Here is a 21413-nt window from a genome sequence, read left to right on the forward strand (position 1 = left end):
CTGACCTTTGTTAGGATCGATTTGGCAATTTTTTTCCATAGGTGAACACTATTTTAACTAGGCCCTAGCTCTCAAAATCTCAAATTATTCTATTGGAGCATGTAAAAATGTACTGGTTTAAGAGTTTTAAAATACCTAAAGGGTGTTGTTTTGAAAAAAATGCCTTACAATTTGATGGTCTCTATTAAGGGGACTGTGACTGCCTATTTTATGCAGTGTTAAATGTATGCTAGACATCTGGAGAACTATAAGGGATAGAGCCTTAATTTTAATTTTTTAATTTTAAAGATCAAATGTTTATGTAGTTCCGCATAGGAGATTTAAATACATTTTTACTCTAAGTGTTTTTTATAGGAATAAAAAAATACTAATTTAATTTTTCTAATAAAAACTTGTGGGTTGCATTAATTAAAATACTTCTGGTAGGAACTAGTATGTTGTGTATAAAATATGTGGTAATACTTTGGATACTCTTAGTCCAACGATAGTGAGAAAAGTAACATCAAAGTTAAGAAACTGACTTTCATAGCGAATGAATAAAAGTATAGCAGTTGTACAGTAGCCCACTGACGCTCAAGTAGTTCGTTGACTCAGACCTAGGAGCGCTAGTGTCATCATGTGCTTTCTTATAACTATACAAACTACCCAATCGTCCGATGGTGGCATGGTAGCTCAGTTGGCTAAGGCGTTGCACTGACAAGTGTAGCGCTGAGGTCTTTCTACATGCGCGGGTTCGATTCCCGACGTGTGCAATCCTGACTAAGCTTAATAATGTGCTTATACTTTTATACTTTTCAATGAAATAGCAACCATACAAAGTAGTTATTTTAAGCCAAGTATGAATGGAGACAAGTGTAGTACGAGTGGCGCGATCTTGTAGTCTTGTTTGTGACTAAGGCCGGCATATTCCTTAGACACAGCTGTTAATTAATAGCCCATACAGCTAATGCAAATAAGGGACCTAAAGGTGGGATAGGCCTACCTTAAAGGTGCCTGGCTTGGGTGGAAGTTGACGGCATAATCGAGTTTAAAAGGGATTGCACACTACACCTGTTTTGTTGCTTTTTCCTGTAGAGGAGGAGGACTCCTTTTTTTGTTTTATTTTGGTTAAAAATGGACATATCGTGTTTCAATAGGTACGTATCTGTTAACAGCAGTAACACGACATAAGATAAAAGAAATTCTTCAAAAGAATAAGAAATAATGTTATCATTTTCGATTTTTTTCTAGTTACAGTCCCCTTAAGTAACAATATATTACTGGAATGCAAGTAATAATTATATAGAAGTAATACTCTATCAAAATTAATCCATACTTTTATTGTGTTTAAAATCCTAGTTTGTACATAATTTTGTTGACACACTCATCAATATCCTTCAGAGTTTTATGAATATCTTGATACACCTTTCTAATGGCAGGATGAGAATCTATTGGATATGTTTCCTGTAAGCTGGTATTAGGGAAATAGCCATCTTCCACATTTGGTGGCATTTGTGATCTTGTAGGCTTTGGTGCTTTACGGTCGCGGCGTCTTGAAGTAGCTGTAGCTACTGCTATTGAGTTACCGTCTATAGCTGTAGATTCTGAAATAGCATTACCTACAGCTGTTGTAGTGGAATAGGCGGTAGCACCAGGAATATCTGCCGTCGCTTTAGCTTTTGCATCTCCCTTTAAACTAATAGCAATTGCTTCAGCAACATTACCTTTAGAACTTGACTTGGGATCCTGAATCCAAATAGGCTTTCCACTATCAGAAATGGTCCATTTACCTTTCTGAGGAAGAGGAGGAAGTTTATTTCCATATGATAAAAACTCTGCCTCACCAAAAGCGTTCTTAAACCATGTTCCATTAGGCTGAGGACCATAAACAATTAACACTGCATGCCCTGTTTCATTTACAATCCAACGGCCAGAAGGAACGGTTTGTCCTTGTCGTAAAGGTACCCACTGAGGCCTTCCATCAAGAGTGATTTTCCATTGTCCTCCTTGAGGAAGGGGAGGAAATTCATTTCCATGGGGTAAAAATTCTGGGTTGCCTGAAGCATTCATAAAATATGTTCCATCAAGTTGTTGGCCATAGACAACTAACATTGCATGCCCTGTTTCATTTATCATCCACACGCCAGCAGGAAGAGTGGTTTGTTGATCAGTTTTAATTGTAGGGTTTTGTGTAACAACCCACTTAGGACTTCCAGATTCGATGATCCATTTTCCTCCTTGAGGAAGGGGAGGAAGTGGCTTTCCATTGTCTAAGAATTCTGCTTTGCCTGAAGAGTTCATTAACCATGTCCCATTAGGTTGTTTGCCAGAAACATCTAACATTGCATGCCCTGTACGATTTATAAACCACTCACCAGCAGGAAGGGTGGTTTGTTGATCAGTTTTAATTGTAGGGTTTTGTGTAACTACCCACTTAGGACTTCCAGATTCGATGATCCATTTTCCTCCTTGAGGAAGGGGAGGAAGTGGCTTTCCATTGTCTAAGAATTCTGCTTTGCCTGAAGAGTTCATTAACCATGTCCCATTAGGTTGTTTGCCAGAAACATCTAACATTGCATGCCCTGTACGATTTATAAACCACTCACCAGCAGGAAGGGTGGTTTGTTGATCAGTTTTAATTGTAGGGTTTTGTGTAACAACCCACTTAGGACTTCCAGATTCGATGATCCATTTTCCTCCTTGAGGAAGGGGAGGAAGTGGCTTTCCATTGTCTAAGAATTCTGCTTTGCCTGAAGAGTTCATTAACCATGTCCCATTAGGTTGTTTGCCAGAAACATCTAACATTGCATGCCCTGTACGATTTATAAACCACTCACCAGCAGGAAGGGTGGTTTGTTGATCAGTTTTAATTGTAGGGTTTTGTGTAACTACCCACTTAGGACTTCCAGATTCGAGGATCCATTGTCCTCCTTGAGGAAGGGGAGGAAGTGGCTTTCCATTGTCTAAGAATTCTGCTTTGCCTGAAGAGTTCATTAACCATATCCCATTAGGTTGTTTGCCAGAAACATTTAACATTGCATGCCCTGTATGATTTATAAACCACTCACCAGCAGGAAGGGTGGTTTGTTGATCAGTTTTAATTGTAGGGTTTTGTGTAACAACCCACTTAGGATTTCCAGATTCGATGATCCATTTTCCTCCTTGAGGAAGGGGAGGAAATTGCCTTCCATTGGGCAACAATTCTGAATTGCCTGAAGAGTTCATAAACCATGTCCCATTAGGTTGTTTGCCAGACACATTTAACACTGCATACCCTTTTTCATTTATAGTCCACGAGCCAGGAGGGGGAGTGGTAGGTGGTTCAGGTTTAATCGTAGGGTTTTGTGTAAAAACCCACTTAGGATTTTTTTTGCACTTCTCATTTGGTTTCTCACTTTTGGTTGGTACAGGTGCTAAGGACCTCACAGTTTCTAGCTTATTGCCTTGTCGGTCACGGTTCAAAATTGTCACATCAAGTGAATCAAGCAGCTCAACAAGTTTTTTGATGTATAATGATAACTGGCCATTCTGAGCTTGCTCCATGATGTCTATTTATCCCTAATAAGTTCTTATGAGGAGTTCTTAATGATAGTGATTTCTCCTAATTTCAATTTTAGATCATTAATGTTGAGCCTGATGAGTTCCTGGAATAAAAGTTAGTGGTTAGCACTGTCAACTATTAATATGACAATAATAATTGACATCTACATTCAACAAAAGTTATGAATATGTGATGTGGGAAGCAGTGGCGGCGATAACAGCCCGCGGGCCCCCCCGCAAGTTTGTTCGCCGGGCCCCTCTCTCCCAATGATCTTTAAAAACATTTTCCCATGTATTACCGCCTAAACTTGCAATTTTGCAATAAACTTGACAAGGCATCTCCCGAGGCGTCATTATCGTCTTCCATGATCGCGGCAAAATCATAAATGAGTGAAAATTTTAAAAACGTATGTTTTCATGACCCTGGCCTTTTACTTCGTAGATACTGAATTTGTTGTGTATTATTATGTGTTTTAATATTTTTTGGGACGGGGGCAACATGTTACGAACATTTATTTGGTTTTAAATAGGTTCTAGGTATTTTTTTCGTATTTTTAAAGTCTCAAAATTCACGACCATGACGTGTCCCTAGGGTACATTTTCAAACTTTCACGCTGTTTTAGACTAATTATTCATGCCGAAATATATAAAGCTATATTTTTATGTCATCAATAATAGTTATTAAACTTACAAAAAATGAGCATATTATAATTTTATTGTCATTGCAAACTGACTACCATGACAAAATAAGTCTGTCCCTCGATTTGGCGTCACGACCATTTGGGAAAAATTTGTAACTTGGAGCACGACAGTGGCAAGCCTGGCGTCGATTGCGTCAGTTCGTTTTAGAGACTAGTTCGGGGTGTACGTTAAGTTTGTTGTGCCAGTCGTTTTGTGTTGAAAGAAGTAGTTACAAGATTAATAAAGGTAAGTTTGTGTTTTTTGTAATTTTGGTGTGTCCATGACCGTACGTAGTCATTTGATGAAGAAGATGTGGTTTTAATTTTTGTTGATATATTTCAATTGCTACATTAACCTAGAAGTTCCACTTTGTATCCTCGAACATGAAGTGCAGGGCTACCGCCAGAACAAAGCCAAATAACACGTAATGTCATGACCAAAGTTTCACGACCACCGCGGGTTTTTTCACGACCAATCCAGCCCTATGGATTATACTGTGTTTGGTCGTGACAATAACTTAAATATAATTGTAAATTGAACAGTTTAGATCAATTGAAACACATATTTTTATTATAACCAACAGTATAATTGAAGGATTGTTTACAAAGATTTAGATTATCCAGGCAATTCACGACCGTACCGCTTGTCCCTGACCATCACGTTGATGATTTCTATCATAAAAATTTCAAAAATTAAAATATCATCATATTTCAATGTTTTATAGGTACACAAAAGAAGCACACCTCTATAAAAACATAGGTAAAAAATTTTCGGGTTTCAGGTAAGTTTTTTACAAGTTATACAAACTTAAAAGATTTTATTGGCTTTTATTCTATTTTTTTATTTTTTATTTTTTCTAGAAAGACCAAATATACCAAAAGCTTAGTGAGCTGTTTATTGTATAATGGCCATAAAAGTAAATTAATTTATAGCAAAACATAGTTATAAAAATAATATTAACTATTTTTAATATTCAGTTTTATGTCCGTGATGGTCGTGACAAAATTTCGTGTTTTTCCATAAAAGATGCTCTATTTATAAAAATTTGCCAAAGATATTGCGTTACCATGGACATTTTATAAAACTTCAAATGTCAATGAAATAAAAAAAAGTTTCAAAAAACGGAACAAAAATTTTAAAAGTGCTTTCCCTGAAAATGTACGTTTTTAAATTTTCACTCAAATACTTCCCGTAGTCATAAGTCATGGAAGAAACATTATCATAGTTTACCGTGATTGCAAAGGCAACCAAACCTATGACATCATTAGATAGCAGCATCATCGTCTCCCGCGCTCACGGCCCAATCTAATATCACGGCTGTTACGTACTTAATATTTATAAAGCATAATTGTAAGAAACTAAAAATAAGTCTTTTTTTTATTCATCATCAATCTTAGAATGTAAACATATTAACAGCTGTAATATATTAAAAATAGGATTGAAATTAATCCAGCTTATATAGATATAAAACAACATATAACAACGGCCTAATATCTCCCCGCGACCCGTCAGTGGTGACGGATAAATCATTTTTCCGTAATCGCGGCTAAATCCTAGATATATATCTCGCTAAAAAAGAAACATAATTATTGTCTTCCGCAATCGCAGCAAAATATTGAACATCTGCGGCCGCGGAGACATCGTCATCGTCACCCGCCTAGGTTAACAAAATTGTCAAGTTTATTTAGTCGAATCAGCATAGAGGATCCTCCATGGTGTCACCCGCTGGGGGCTAGGAGAATTGACATTAATGTTTTATCTTCCTATGCCAGAGGCCACATTGGTTATAAATACGGCCCTATTATTATGCAACCAATTTTGACTGCGCCTTCACACAATCCACGAGGACAGTTAATGCAACCCGCATGACTGATGACAATTCTCTTACTTAGTTTGGTAGATGATTTATATCGATCGGTCAAGTAATAGTGTTAGTTTAGCTGTTGTAAACTACTTGAACTATAGGTTTGAACAAATTTTCACCATAAAAAAATGTATTTTAATTCTCATATAAATATTGTTATGATAGGGGACCCGTGTGGCTCAGCCTGTCACACTATCGCGGGCCCGTGTGCCGGTAAAATTTACCGAAAATCCCGGTCAAGGCTCACGGGCCCCCCTAGCTTGGGGGCCCCCCTGCACTGCGGGCCCTGCGGGCCCGCTGTCACCGCCACTGGTGGGAAGCGAACAGGGACCTCTTGTCGGGAATTTTTGATTTTGAGTTATATATATATATATTTGAATTCCTTATTAAATTCCGAATCACTTGGTGCAAGTCCCGTGTATCTACGATTTTCTTTGTTAAAGTTATAGGACTTTGAAATTTTGTTATGGAAAAGGGTCATTTTGAGAAAAACCATTTCAAAAACTTCAAGTACGCATAAAAACAGTTTTTTTTTGTATTTAAGAAACGATTTTGGTATCAACAGAAAGCTTATAATATCCTCTTTGGAGACAAAACCCATTTTTGTCTAAACTCCCGGTAGTTTTAATTTAAATAATTGTTTTATTTAAGCATGTCGTAAAAATCACTTTTCAGAATAGGGAACTCTTGTCGGTCCTATGTTATTTCTCCATAACATAAGAAAAGGTACCTCTTGTCGGGACCGCAAAATTTGTGAGATATATTGTTCTCCGCAAACTGAACTTTGATGTAGTTCTCTTAATTTTGTCTAGAATGCAGGAAAATTCATTTTTTGGACTGAAGTTTGTTTATAAAGTGAATATTAGAAATGGCACCTCTTGTTGTTATGGCGAAATAACATTGAGTGACAAGAGGTACCTTTTCTCAGACCTTGCGGAGGCCAACAAAATAATTTATTTAGACCATTTACCTCTTGAATTTGATATTTTAACCGATACTGTCCTGTTCTATGATAAATGAGGTATAACAATCAATAAAAAACCAAAGTTCGATATTTTTGATCTTAATTACTTACTGTATATCGGCCGTACTGGAAATTTTCCATCGCTGACAAGAGGTCCCTTTTCGCTTTCCATATCACATATAACAATGTGATTTACGAATATTTTTATGTTTATAGATTTTAATATTCTTGTAAAATCAAATATTTGGTCAGCATTATTATTACTTTTCAACATGTTTTCCATGTGGTTAACATAATATGTTACAATCACTTTCACAATCATATTCAAAAGCAAACCTCATCATTACCAAGCACATGAGGACTATTTCCAACATGTAACGGATAAAAATAGGAACACGACATAATAATAGGAGCATAACTTTAAAATTGCTTAGGTTCAAAAGTACAGGTATCTGTAACTATACTGTTAGAGTGAAAAGTACATCAACAAACGTTAGCTCCAAAAAAACATTGCTTTAGAACAAACAGATATGGTCCGGTTTTTATAACATTTGGTATGTAGGTACTAATCTATAGTATCTTCAGCAGTTTTTTTTAACTTTGATTTTTAATGTAGATTTTTCCATATAGAACCATAAAATAACAGAAATATTTAATTTAAAAAAAAATGGCATGAATGATTTTGAAAAAAAAATTAGTTTGTTGCAGCCCTTCTAATTCTGAACAAAATGGTATAACGCCATTACTGTAAAACTTGCGGTTCAAAAATTATTGTAAAATATGTTATTTTCCCAATAAAAACCATTACATAAGAGGAAATCTTATTTTTAATAAAAAAAAACCTGTGTTGATTGAAATAAGTATGTGATATTCCTTAACGCAATACTGTAGTGCACCCCCCCCCTGTTCCAGCACAAATTACGGTTCAAAGGTAATGCAGCTTTTATCATAGTTAGTTTCAGTTTCTCCCTTTGCTTGGTTGTTAAAAGCTAATGGGAGAAAGGATGTGTCAGATTGCTGATACTGTGATAGTGATAGTACTACTGTATATAGCCAATGACAAGAGATAAGGAAATGGTCTTGCAAAAACTAATTGTTTAAAAAATTAGCACGTTTTCTGGGTTTTAAATAATTCTCTGATGGTTCTAAATATCCCACTTGTACTACCATAGACAAAAAGAATTAAATATATACTGTCAGCTGTGCTGCAGTTACATTGGTTGCCATGGGTTCTGGTGGACACCGCTGGGAGCGCTGTGTAGCTATGTAGAGCTTACGCCTTAACTACATGGCAGGCTCAGTGTTGTGCGCCAGAACCTAAGGTAGGTAACCACAGCACAGCTGACGGTCTATATTTAATTCTTTTTGTCTATGGAGTTACAATTTAACAGCTAAGTTAAAATCAAGTGCAATGATTTTAGCAAACTTTCTATATTGGGAGTAAGCTATTACCTACCATAGATCTCATAGTTTTTTTTTCTTTTATGGGGAGGAGGTAAAAATGCATTTACGCACACTGAGGTGCTCAATGGCCACTCAGTAGTGCCGGACTCCCGTGGGCTCATTGTCCCCGGACTACCGGCTAAAAAACCCCCTCATCTCCTAGGACACTAGCCTGGAACTGTTTCGCACATTACTTCGGGCTAGGCCTTTTATACTACGCCCCTAGGGCTTTCCTTCTGGTTTCCTCAGAAAATTAAGGCCGATCGAGGTTGACCTTCTTATCCCGAAGTATGGCCTCGACGAACTGGTTTACACAGTTCCAGTTTCCTTCCCCCTGGAGCATAGCTCCAACGATGTTGTCGGGAGTAATATCGACGCCGATCTCGGAGATCAAGGAGGCTCGGCGGACATGCCACCTGTCGCAGAAGAAGAAGGTATGCTCAGCCGTGTCTGCAATGCCAGGACAGTACATACAGTCTGGGCTGGCAGCCTTCCCCATTCTGTGCAAAAAGGCCCGAAAGTACCCGTGACCCGAAAAAAATTTAGTCAAGTAGTACCCAACCTCACCATGCTCCCGTTCCACCCATGGTCGGATGCTAGGAATGAGCCTGGCGGTCCAACGTCCCCGAGACTCGGCTTCCCATTCACGCTGCCAGCGGTCAAAACTGCGGTTGCGTTCTTCTCTGGCAGCAGTCTCTCTATCTACTTCAGGTCTCCTGCGGTATATCGCCTGTCGCTCCCTCGCGAGATGAAAGACGGGGATGACACTGGCAATCACCATGACTCCAGGCTCGGAAACCGTGCGGTAAGCGGAAGCAACTCGCAAGGCACCTCGACGCTGAACACAGGAGAGCCTGTCACGGAAGACACGCCTCTCCAGCACGTGGGCCCAGATTTCAGCGCCGTACAAGAGTACTGATTGGACGGCAGACATCAGTAGGCGGCGTTTGCAGGAGCGGGGGCCGCCGACGTTTGGCATAAGCCTACTAAGGGCAACAACCCCCTTGGCGGCTTTGTCAACAGTTCGCTTTATCTGCTCGCCGAAAGACATTTTGCCGTCAATCATAACACCAAGGTATTTGGCATACGGCTTGGTCTCCAATTGGGCATGGCCTACTTGCAAAGGAAGGACGGTGGGAATTCTTTTCTTGGTTAGGATCACGATCTCTGTTTTTTCAACTGCCAACGATAAGCCGTGGTCCCGCATCCACTCGTTGACACGGAGCATCACTATACCAAGTTTAAGCTCTGCTTCTTCAACGGTTCTGCCTGCAACCAGAGCAGCGACGTCGTCGGCGTAGCCAACGAGGCGGGTCTCGTCTGGCATTTCGAGTCTAAGCAGACTGTCGTAAGACACGTTCCAGAGATCAGGTCCAAGGATCGATCCCTGTGCAGCCCCAGAAGTGACAGAGATCCGACACTGACCTTCGGTGGTGTCAAAAAGCAGGACGCGGTCTGAAAGGTAGGACTCAATCATTCGCAATATGTACCATAGATCTCATAGTAAGACCTGGACCCTTGACCAATTTACCTTTATGTTATGTAGTCACCAGAGACCAAACATTATCTGTTATTAAATGAAATAGGCCTATCCTTTATTTCAACAGGAAAAGTTTGGGCCACATGCCCTTTCTTACACTTAACCTGCACACTTATAAATTTTTTAATAGAAAACATTTTTCTTCAAAAACAATACCTACTTATAAAAATAACAACAATTGTCTAACAAAATCATTCACACACTTTGTCAGCAATTACACAACACCAAAACAATCTTTGGACGCACCAGCATAGGCCATACCCTCAAAGTACATAGGCTACAATCATTGACTATCGTTGTATTAATAGTCAAAGATACAATTTTTTTCAGGGCCACCACGGACCGGGGGACGATTACCAAGCATTTTCATGGATAAAGGTAAATTGTTTCAAAGCTGTTATGTGTCTATAGCACAATAATTAGAGTGAAATTCATCCAATTTTGATTTAATTTGGTACAAATGTGTAAACTTATCTTTATTCAATTGAGTTTTGCAAAACAGCAAGATCGAACTTTGGTAAAGGGGTTTACAGACCAGTCAAAATGAAGCCAACCTGTCAGGGGATGCCTCATTTTGCGCCTAAAAGTCGTGATTTCTTGCTATGTATTATTTGATCTTTTTCAGCTTAGTGTTATTTGATAGAAACGGTTAAATTCTTAAAAAATGTTAGTGGCATGATTTCATAAACTCAGCCATATTTTTTTAAGATATACAAGTTAAAATGCCTGCCATAAAAATTGTGAACATCTTCCTTACAAGGCTTAAAAAATGTATTCTTTGATTTTTGTTTTATTCGACCTATAATAAAACCTATTTCTAAATGTTTGATACTAAATTATGGGACACCCTGTATGAAAAGAATAAAATTACTGATAAGAAAACAGCAAAGAGGCGACTGAACTTATCATTTTGTAATTTTGAAAATAAGAAACAACTTGGGAGTTAATAAGAAACAAATTTGGGAGTTTTATTTCAATGCCCATACAACATAGTTACAACAACATAGTTTAGGCATATTGTTGTAGAAATAAAGTTTTACTTATTTTTTCCACATTTAAACTACTTACCAAATGAACGTATTAAATACAATTTATGTAATATTCAAAATTTATCTTGCGTTTTCTTGATAAAACTAAATGAAACTGGTAAATTTTACATGATCCTTTATGACTTGAATTGTTTACAATAATTTTTAAAAGTACATATCAGCCATATGATAAAAAGAAGATAAGTAACATTATAAACATATGTCATAAGTGTTTGCACAGTACCTATAGCATGGAATATTATAATAAACTGCATGTTGTATTTTATAACTAAATAATGAATATAATTTAGATTTCTTTTTATTGGAAAAACATTTTTTCTATAAAAAATACTGTTTAAATAGAGGTCATTTTGTGTGTAGGATCACACTGGTCTTGTTAGCGCAACAAACAAACAAAGCCCAACCTATCTATTCTATAGTTGTACTCTTTCTGAACCTCACCATCCTAGATACCTATCTTAGACCAGGCCCATAATTATGAAATCCATCTCTACAAAATGCAAGAAGCATTTCATGTAACAATTGGGGAAACAACATTTTTATGATAATTTGACCCTGCTGAGTACGAATCTGCCTGTTGCCAAAGCGAAATTAGAACCGGAATTGCGATATCAAAGATATGGTGGCCAGACCCTGTTTACCCCATATGTTGTCAGTTGGCCTAAAATAATGGTTTAAACATCTGCATAGGGGTTTTATTGGGTGAAAAACACATTGCAACACTCAAAATTTACTTAGATTACCATTGAGGGCATTTTATGTTCCAAGATCCTTTGTTTGAAATTCATTGTTGGTGATGGTGAGTTAATGTTGTTCAAAGGTTTATTGCGGACATTTTCCATCACACAACGTTTTGGGATCTCTAATCTGATCCCTTCCTCAGGTGAAAAAACTTAACTAACACATTACAACTAACAATACACAAACACCCAACCTAAGTTGGAATACACTACAGGGGGTAGCAGTAAAAAAATATGCACTGTATAGCAGTCAAGTCATGAAACAACATGCAAATAATAATCAATCACAAAACACTAATCTATAAAAGGTGTAACGTAAAAAAAAAACTGCTGTTTCTCAGTTACCTACCTGAGTCTCAGTTGGATCAGTTCCGTTGTGAAGATAGTATTTTACTAAAGAAAATTCCCACTCCTAAACCTAATCTTAGTAAAGAGGAAACCAAAGCAATTTGGGAAAGACGGTACTGTAAAGATTTTGCCCGCGGATAAAGGGAATGCCACGGTAGTTCTTGATACTGTGACATACGAAGAAAAAATGTTAGAAACTTTGCAATCTGGCAAATACACCCAATTGAAAAAAGAACCCACAGAAACTTTCGAGCGTAAAATCGCTAGTAGGTACTGTACTCTAAAAAAAACACAAAAAGATTTTTAGCGACAAACAAAGGACTCGGTTAACACCACACCATTCCAAAATTCCACACATGTACGGGTTACCTAAGATCCATAAACCTAACGTTCCTCTGAGACCGATAGTTAGCTTGAGTGATTTTGCTTGTAGGGAATTGTCTAAATTCCTTCTGGACATTTTAAAGCCTTTAGTAGGAAACACTGGATTCGTTTATCAAAAACTCCAAAGATTTTGTAGAAAAGTCTAAATCTATCGTACTGGCTGATACTGACAAGCTGGTCAGCTTCGATGTTGAAAGTCTGTTTACGAATGTCCCCATTTCGGAAACCCTAAAAATAATTGAGACTCTTCTCACAAACGACGATACTTTAGCAAACAGAACTAAACTCCCTGTTAACGTCATAATAGAACTTTTGGAGTTGTGTACTCAGTGTAACTATTTCCAATTAGAGGGTAAATTATACCGTCAAGATGAGGGTATGGCCATGGGGTCACCATTGTCACCTATCTTTGCCAACATCTTTATGGAGGAGTTTGAGCAATAAGCTTTGGCTTTGGCTCGGCTCAAACCGAAGATATGGTGGAGATATGTAGATGACACTTTCGTGGTTTTCCCTCCGGAGATGATAAATTGAATGAGTTTTTAGAACACCTCAATAGCGTATTATCTTTCATAAAACTAACCATGGAGGTAGAATCACAAAACAAACTCCCCTTTTTGGATGTGCTCATAGAAAAGCATTTGAATCTATATATATAATACGTGAAGCCGTATTTTGTTAACGCAACTCCTCCCTTATTTGTGGACCAATTTTAACGTTTAAGGTGTCAAAAGATTCGTCTCAATATGTAGTTTTGCAATAAGGTTTTAGAACTTTAAAATGTCTACTCTTAAGGGCGCGAGACCCTCTCAAAGGTCGGGTTTTCCCCATAAGAAATACATAGAACAAATTTAAAAACAAAAAACAGCTGTTTATAAAAAGAAACCTTTTAGCTTTTTGGGAGTAAATATTGATGTTTTAATATTCAGTAGGTTAAGACCAAATTAAACAGTTAATCAGTTTTGTTGGAAGAACGGAAAATGCCTCAAGTTCAAAGAAGAAATATTGAAAACGGGAGGAGACAATTATTAATAATAAGATATCTTATGCGTATGAGGAGAGAAGAAAAAGAGAGGTCTGATCTAACAGATACCCATCTAGATACACATTCACTTGGTGAGATGAATAATATTTGCCAGTTCTACTATGCAACTTACTTTGGAAGTGAAAAAATATATTAAGCACATAGTGTTGTCACTGTGGTAAAGTATACTTGCCTAATGTCAGGTCAAATGAATGCATGCGAGAAATGTTTACTTCTGACACTGACAGATCTCAAAACATTTAGTACAAACAATAATAATGATTTGACTATGATAAGTTCAAGTAGTAAGGTTATACAAAATCTTGGCGGACCTTAAGTTTTTATTTTAAACTTTTGTATTACTCGCTCTACTTTAATTTAGGAAAAAAAACAAATGGATTGTTTACTTCTTGGTTATGTTGCCAGTTCCTCGGACAAACGTATACAAAGTTTTTTGACTGAATTTTAGTGGCAATATTAGACATAAGTGAAGGAAATAGTGTTTATGTATTTAACGATCGATTAGCTACAGTCAAGTTTATTTTTATGATTCAGGAGAGGCAAATAACATACGCTGTTCAAAAAGAGAAAATGAAAATTCCTATCCAAATCTTATAGCTACAAGAGTTATCCAACCTATTTCATGGTGTTGCTGCTTTAGCCTATTCAACGCAGATTATGGCTTTCCTGTTGATAACCCAGAGTTTGTGGGTAAAAAATGGAGCACATTAAATAGTTGATATCACTCCACTTTTCAGGATTCTCTACGAAGAAAATTTGTTTAATTAGGAGGATGTCTCGAATCAAAGAAATAAAATGACCCAACTTAAATAAACACATGTTATAATTAAGGCAACAGTTTTCTTCAATTCTTAATGCTGGAAAAACTTTGTTGCAACATGTTAACTCGAATTGAAGCAGATCGTTTAGCATTCATTAGAAGTTATCAATTAAAACTGAGAGCAGAAATAATGTAGGTAGACCTTGACGACGCAAACAGAGATATTTAAAATTAGTTTCTAACAAGTGTTTAAACAACTCTGAGATGTAACTAGAATTACTTGAATTTAAGCATAACGTTTTCCTCGGCGTTATGTTTCATAATATGCGGCTCATTGAGCCGCACGGGTTCTCTAGTAGTCATAGAACATCTGTTTATAGAAAGAAGACTCACACAGGGCAGTATTTAAACTTTCAATCAAACCACCAAATTTCTGTCAAGGAGGGAGTTGCTTACTCTCTGTTTGACAAGGCTAAGAGCATTTGCTCCAATCAGGATGAGTTAAAGGATGAAATAAAGAAAGTAGAACAGGATTTGGCAAGTAACGGATACCCTAGATCCATTATAAACAAATGCAAGAAAGATAGGGCTACGCGTGAACCTTTACAAAATCGCAAGGAAAAGCTCGTCCACCTGTCAATCCCGTATGTGTCAGGGCTGTTGGAAAAAATCAGAAGGGTTGCTAGGAAATTTAATGTGCAAACAGCGTTTAGGAGACAAAACACACTTAGGCAGAGTCTCGTCAAAACAAAACCCAAAAATGACACTCAGGATAATAAAAACTGACAAAATAAATTGCAATGATTGTTCCAGGCCTTACTATGGCGAGACAAAAAGACCGTTGAACATTAGAATCAAAGAACACAGAGAAAACACCAAAAAAGGTTTAGTGGAAAAATCTAAGATCGCTCTTCATTGCTGGTCCGAAAATCATCGTATGAATTTTGAATAGGCAAAAATTGTCCATAAGGAACCTCATTTTTTTCAAACGTAAACTCTTTGAAGCCTCATACATTAAATTAGCAGACCAACCAATCAGTCAGTCATCGGTTGAAATCAGGTCACTTTGGCTACCCATTTTGATCAAGGAACTAAAGGATAGGGAACTTAATAGTTTGTAGTGAGCTGACAGATCCGAGTAAAAATTTAAAAACGTACGTTTTCAGGAAAAGCGCTTTGCAAATTTTTTCCCCTTTTTTCAAAACTTTTATTATTTTTTTTTATTTCATTAACATTTGAAGTTTCATAAAATGTCCATGGTAACGCAATATCTTTTGGTAGTTTTTTTTTTAAAAGAGCATCTTTAGTGGAAAAACACAAAATCCCGTCACAGCCATAACGGACGTTTAAATGAATATTAAAAATGGTTAATATTATTTTTATAACTATGTTTTGCTATGAACCAATTTACTTTTATGATCATTATACAATAAAAAGGCCACTGGGGTTTTGGTATATTTGGTCTTTCTAGAAAAAACTAAAAAAACTAAAAAAATTGAAAAAAACCAATAAAATCTTTTTAAGTTTGTATAACTCCGAAAAAACTTACCTGAGACCCGAAAAATCGTTATGTTTGTATAGAGGTGTGCTTCTTTTGTGTATAAAACATTGAAATATGACGATATTTTAATTTTTGAAATTTTTATGATAGAAATCATAAACGTGATGGTCAGGGACAAGCGGTACAGTCCTAAATTGTCTGGAATAATCTAATTCTTTCTAAACAATTCTTCAATTATACTGTTAGTTATAATAAAAATATGTGTTTCAATTGAACTAAACTTTTCAATTTACAACTATATTAAAGTTATTGTCACGACCAAACACAGTATAATCCATAGGGCTGGATTGGTCGTGAAAAAACCCGCGATGGTCGTGAAACTTTGGTCGTGAAATTACGTGTTATTTGGCTCTGTTCTGGCGGTAGCCCTGCACCTCATGTTCGAGGATACAAAGTGGACTTCTAGGTTAATCTAGCAATTGAAATATCTAATATACAAAAATTAACACCATGTCTACTTCATCGAATGACTACGTACGGTCATGGACACACCAAAATTACAAAAAACACAATATTTCTTTTATTAATCTTGTAATTCCTCCTTTCAACTCGAAACGACCGGCACTACAATCCTGACGTACACCCCGAACTAGTCTCTAAAACCTACTGACTCCATCGACGCCAGACTTGCCACTGTCTTGCTCCAAAGTTGAAAATTTTTCCCAAATGGTCGTGACACCAAATCGAGGGACAGACTTATTTTGTCATGGTAGTCAGTTTGCAATGACAATAAAATTATAATATGCTCCTTTTATATGTCACCTTGTCGGTCACAGGTCAAAATTGTCACATCAAGTGAATCAAGCAGCTCAACAAGTTTTTTGATGTATAATGATAACTGGCCATTCTGAGCTTGCTCCATGATGTCTATTTATCCCTAATAAGTTCTTATGAGGAGTTCTTAATGATAGTGATTTCTCCTAATTTCAATTTTAGATCATTAATGTTGAGCCTGATGAGTTCCTGGAATAAAAGTTAGTGGTTAGCACTGTCAACTATTAATATGACAATAATAATTGACATCTACATTCAACAAAAGTTATAAATATGTGATGTGGGAAGCAGTGGCGGCGATAACAGCCCGCGGGCCCCCCTGCAAGTTTGTTCGCCGGGCCCCTCTCTCCCAATGATCTTTAAAAACATTTTCCCATGTATTACCGCCTAAACTTGCAATTTTGCAATAAACTTGACAAGGCATCTCCCGAGGCGTCATTATCGTCTTCCATGATCGCGGCAAAATCATAAATGAGTGAAAATTTAAAAAACGTATGTTTTCATGACCCTGGCCTTTTACTTCGTAGATACTGAATTTGTAGTGTATTATTATGTGTTTTAATATTTTTTGGGACGGGGGCAACATGTTACAAACATTTATTTGGTTAAAGTCTTAAAATTCACGACCATGACGTGTCCCTAGGGTACATTTTCAAACTTTCACGCTGTTTTAGACTAATTATTCATGCCGAAATATATAAAGCTATATTTTTATGTCATCAATAATAGTTATTAAACTTACAAAAAATGAGCATATTATAATTTTATTGTCATTGCAAACTGACTACCATGACAAAATAAGTCTGTCCCTCGATTTGGCGTCACGACCATTTGGGAAAAATTTGTAACTTTGGAGCACGACAGTGGCAAGCCTGGCGTCGATTGCGTCAGTTCGTTTTAGAGACTAGTTCGGGGTGTACGTTAAGTTTGTTGTGCCAGTCGTTTTGTGTTGAAAGAAGTAGTTACAAGATTAATAAAGGTAAGTTTGTGTTTTTTGTAATTTTGGTGTGTCCATGACCGTACGTAGTCATTTGATGAAGAAGATGTGGTGTTAATTTTTGTTTATAAGATATTTCAATTGCTAGATTAATCTAGAAGTCCACTTTGTATCCTCGAACATGAGGTGCAGGGCTACCGCCAGAACAGAGCCAAATAACACGTAATGTCACGACCAAAGTTTCACGACCATCGCGGGTTTTTCACGACCAATCCAGCCTTATGGATTATAGTGTGTTTGGTCGTGACAATAACTTTAATATCATTGTAAATTGAACAGTTTAGTTCATTTTAAACACATATTTTTATTATAACCAACAGTATAATTGAAGGATTGTTTAGAAAGGTTTAGATTATTTCAGAAAATTTACGACCGTACCGCTTGTCCCTGACCATCACGTTTATGATTTCTATCATAAAAATTTCAAAAAATTAAAATATCGTCATATTTCAATGTTTTATACACAAAAGAAGCACACCTCTATACAAACATAACGATTTTTCGGGTCTCAGGTAAGTTTTTTCGTAGTTATACAAACTTAAAAAGATTTTAATGGCTTTTTTTTCAATTTTTTGTTTTTTTATTTTTTTCTAGAAAGACCAAATATACCAAAAGCTCAGTGACCTTTTTATTGTATAATGGTCATAAAAGTAAATTAGTTTATAGCAAAACATAGTTATAAAAATAATATTAACTATTTTTAATATTTATTTAAACGTCTGTTATGGTCGTGACAGGATTTTGTGTTTTTCCACTAAAATCTACCAAAGATATTGCGTTACCATGGACATTTTATGAAACTTCAAATGTTAATGAAATAAAAAAAAAATAAAAGTTTTGAAAAAAATGGAAAAAATTTGCAAAGTGCTTTTCCTGAAAACGTACGTTTTTAAATTTTCACTCAAATACCTTAAATAAATGTCTAGAGGTTTCCACTAAATATTATTGTTTAATTTATCATACTTTTAAAATTAATTAACAATTAATTGTCTAGAGCAAATAAAAATGAACCACTTTTGTTGGAAAAACCTAGAAGGATGATTCTTTCTTTATTTTTCTCTCCTTAGCAACCAAAATTCAATAAAACTATTTAAAACATCTGTCAGCTGATAGATCTGTCAGCTCACTACAGGACTTTTTTGGGGGAGGTACCCAAAAATCCCCCAGACCCCCCCCCCCGTTCACCCCCCCCCTTGTGACTGTTTTAGATCCGCCACTGGATTATTGTAGACTATTTAAAAATTGACAAAATAAATCTAGGGGTAAATAATAGCGGTAATTGAAATAGATTAATATAAGTTATAGAGTGTAATGATACTTTATTTTTTACAAAATGTTCCACACAGTATTAAGTTCCTAACAAGAAGATTAATATAAACTAATTCATTCATTCAAACGTATTCATTGTCGTGCATTGCGCAATTTGATTTGGTGAAATTGTGGCTCAAGGCCGGACCTTCACAAAAGTTTTTATTTGAAAAAAAAAACCCAGTTATTGTAAAAACCAATGGCCAACTTTATGTTGCTTTTAGATGGGTAAAGAGGCCAGATGATGTTAATAGTACTAGAACCAAATAAAGATCAAGGAATCGACCAAAATGGATACTATACAACAAATGTTTTTTCAGAGAGATTTTGTTATAGAATTCGCATTTTACAATGATGACATTATCTCTATGTATTTTTCTAAGTGAATTTGTCTATATTTAAAGAAATCTATACATATAGATTTAATTAATAGCCATGAAGATTGTTATTGGAAAATGTTCCTTAGTTGTATCATGATTATTTGGTTGTATTATGATTAGAAAGTTTATATTATAAACACACCACATCATGCGGTCTGCACCTTTTGGAATTTCATTGGTCCTACGCTGTGTAATGCAATCTCATTTAAAAGTTAAATTCCTTCATGTTCATCCGATGCTCATTTATTCTTCTTTCATTAATATCGTGCCAAATGTGGCGCCTGTTGTTCTCATTTTGAGGAACAATACCTCTACGTGGAGTATTCCGACATTATACATTATTACTGTGCAAAAGATCCATTGTAAAGTTAAAAGTTTAAAAGTATCAAATTGTTTGTTCAAAAGATTTTACCTAATTTTCACTTTATGTTGTTTACTACTTTACAACAATTTTACAATAACAAAATAATGCACTATCAGGTGTGGTAGTATTTTTTTTTCAATTTTTATAATCACAGCTGCGTTTAAAATTAATAAAAAGACGTAAAATTAGATTCCTATAAATGTGAATTATTTTATTCCATAACAACCTTTTGGTGCATAATTAATAAAAATGAATAGTTTTCCCAAAATTTCATGCTCAGACATTTAAAATGAGACCTTTCCCAGCTTTCTAGGGCCTCCCGTTCGCTCACAATTTCATTGTAAAATTTTGGGCTTATGGAATTAGATATAGATATATATTCTACAAATTATTATTTTATTAATAAAAATATCTGATGTTTCAAAATATATTTATAAACACTTTAAAAATATAATATAGTTTCAAAAATATTTTAAATATATATTTAAAATATTCTCAACACATAATTTTTTTTATATTTAATAGGAAAAATATACATATAAAATATGTAGGCTATGTTATAGATTCTATACTTATTTTATCAATATATTTAATTGATATTTTGCATTGCTTTTTGGTAATATTTTAAATATATATTTGAATATATCAAACTATTATTAAAGATATATTATTTATATATTTTATTTGAGGTTCTATGAAATACAACTTTGAATATATAAAATATTTATAAAATACATTTTTGTGCTACTAGGGATAAGTGTGTTTTTTATTAAAATATCAATAGCTTAATATGATATAAATAAATCCACCAAGTTTGATCAAAATATATCCATTAACAAGCCAACTACAACATTTTACAATATTCTCCATAAGAATAACATGGAAATTTTTAATTACCAATTTTTTTACTTTTCTCCGTAACCATTCACCGTACAAAACCACTTTAGTATACTAAATTATTTGTTATTCTAAGCTCTTTAAAAAGGTCTGGAGAAAACATTATAAATTTGGTGTTTTAAGGGTAAAAAATGAGAAAACCCCATTTTTACCCCATAAAACCCACCGTTAAATCCCGTTCCCATGGTCCGATCATGCTGGTTCGCGAACTCATTCAAGTGTATCCCACCTTACACCTTCAAATCAAATTTTATTAAAATCGGACAAAAATTACTCAAGCTATCATCCGGACGTACACATATAGGCCTATATATATATCTTTAAATAGATATACTGTATATGCACATATATCAAAATTTGAACGAATGGTGTTTTTGGCCTCTGGGGACATCAAAATGAAAAAGTAAATCGGTCCCGGGCTTGGGTCTTACCATGAGACCTACGGTAATAGCTACTTCCCTATAAGGAAATTCGCTAAAAATATTCTTTAGAACTATCAGCTTAGTTTATTAATCTGTGATTTTGCCATTGATTATAGGAAATAAGTACGATTCTATAACCAACGATGTATCCAAATCGAGGCTCTGCCCCCGAGTCTTCATACGAAAGCTTATGAAAATGATTTTTCTGTTCGACTTTTTGAAGAAAGAATAGGAAAATAACAACGTTTCCATGTTTTAATTCATTTAGAAAATTTTTTGTTTACAGTAAATGTTTAACCACATGAACTTTGCAGCTTGAACAACAGCTCGTATTTATGAAGAATCAAAGAATGTAGCAAAGCACGGGTACATC

At 35.5% G+C, this 21413-nt stretch overlaps 1 protein-coding gene across 1 annotated transcript; it reads right to left on the reverse strand.

The window, feature by feature from the left end:
- Positions 1 to 1298: 1298 nt before the first annotated feature.
- On the reverse strand, positions 1299 to 11217 carry LOC128988651 (uncharacterized). Its single transcript, XM_054410139.1, has 2 exons — positions 11080 to 11217; positions 1299 to 3623 (listed from the first exon to the last, which is right to left on the reverse strand). The coding sequence occupies exon 2, from the start codon at positions 3520 to 3522 to the stop codon at positions 1327 to 1329; it is 2196 nt and encodes a 731-aa protein (XP_054266114.1). The 5' UTR covers positions 3523 to 3623; positions 11080 to 11217; the 3' UTR covers positions 1299 to 1326.
- Between the last annotated feature and the right edge of the window lie 10196 nt (positions 11218 to 21413).

Source organism: Macrosteles quadrilineatus, unplaced genomic scaffold (genome assembly GCF_028750875.1).
Source record: "Macrosteles quadrilineatus isolate MER2022 unplaced genomic scaffold, UCM_ALF_1.0 Scaffold_3__2_contigs__length_128488019, whole genome shotgun sequence".
NCBI classification, from domain to species: Eukaryota; Metazoa; Arthropoda; class Insecta; order Hemiptera; family Cicadellidae; genus Macrosteles; species Macrosteles quadrilineatus.

Coding starts and splice junctions, on each gene's coding strand:
- LOC128988651 (XM_054410139.1), bottom strand. CDS start 3,522: ATGGAGCAAGCTCAGAATGGCCAGTTATCATTATACATCAAAAAACTT.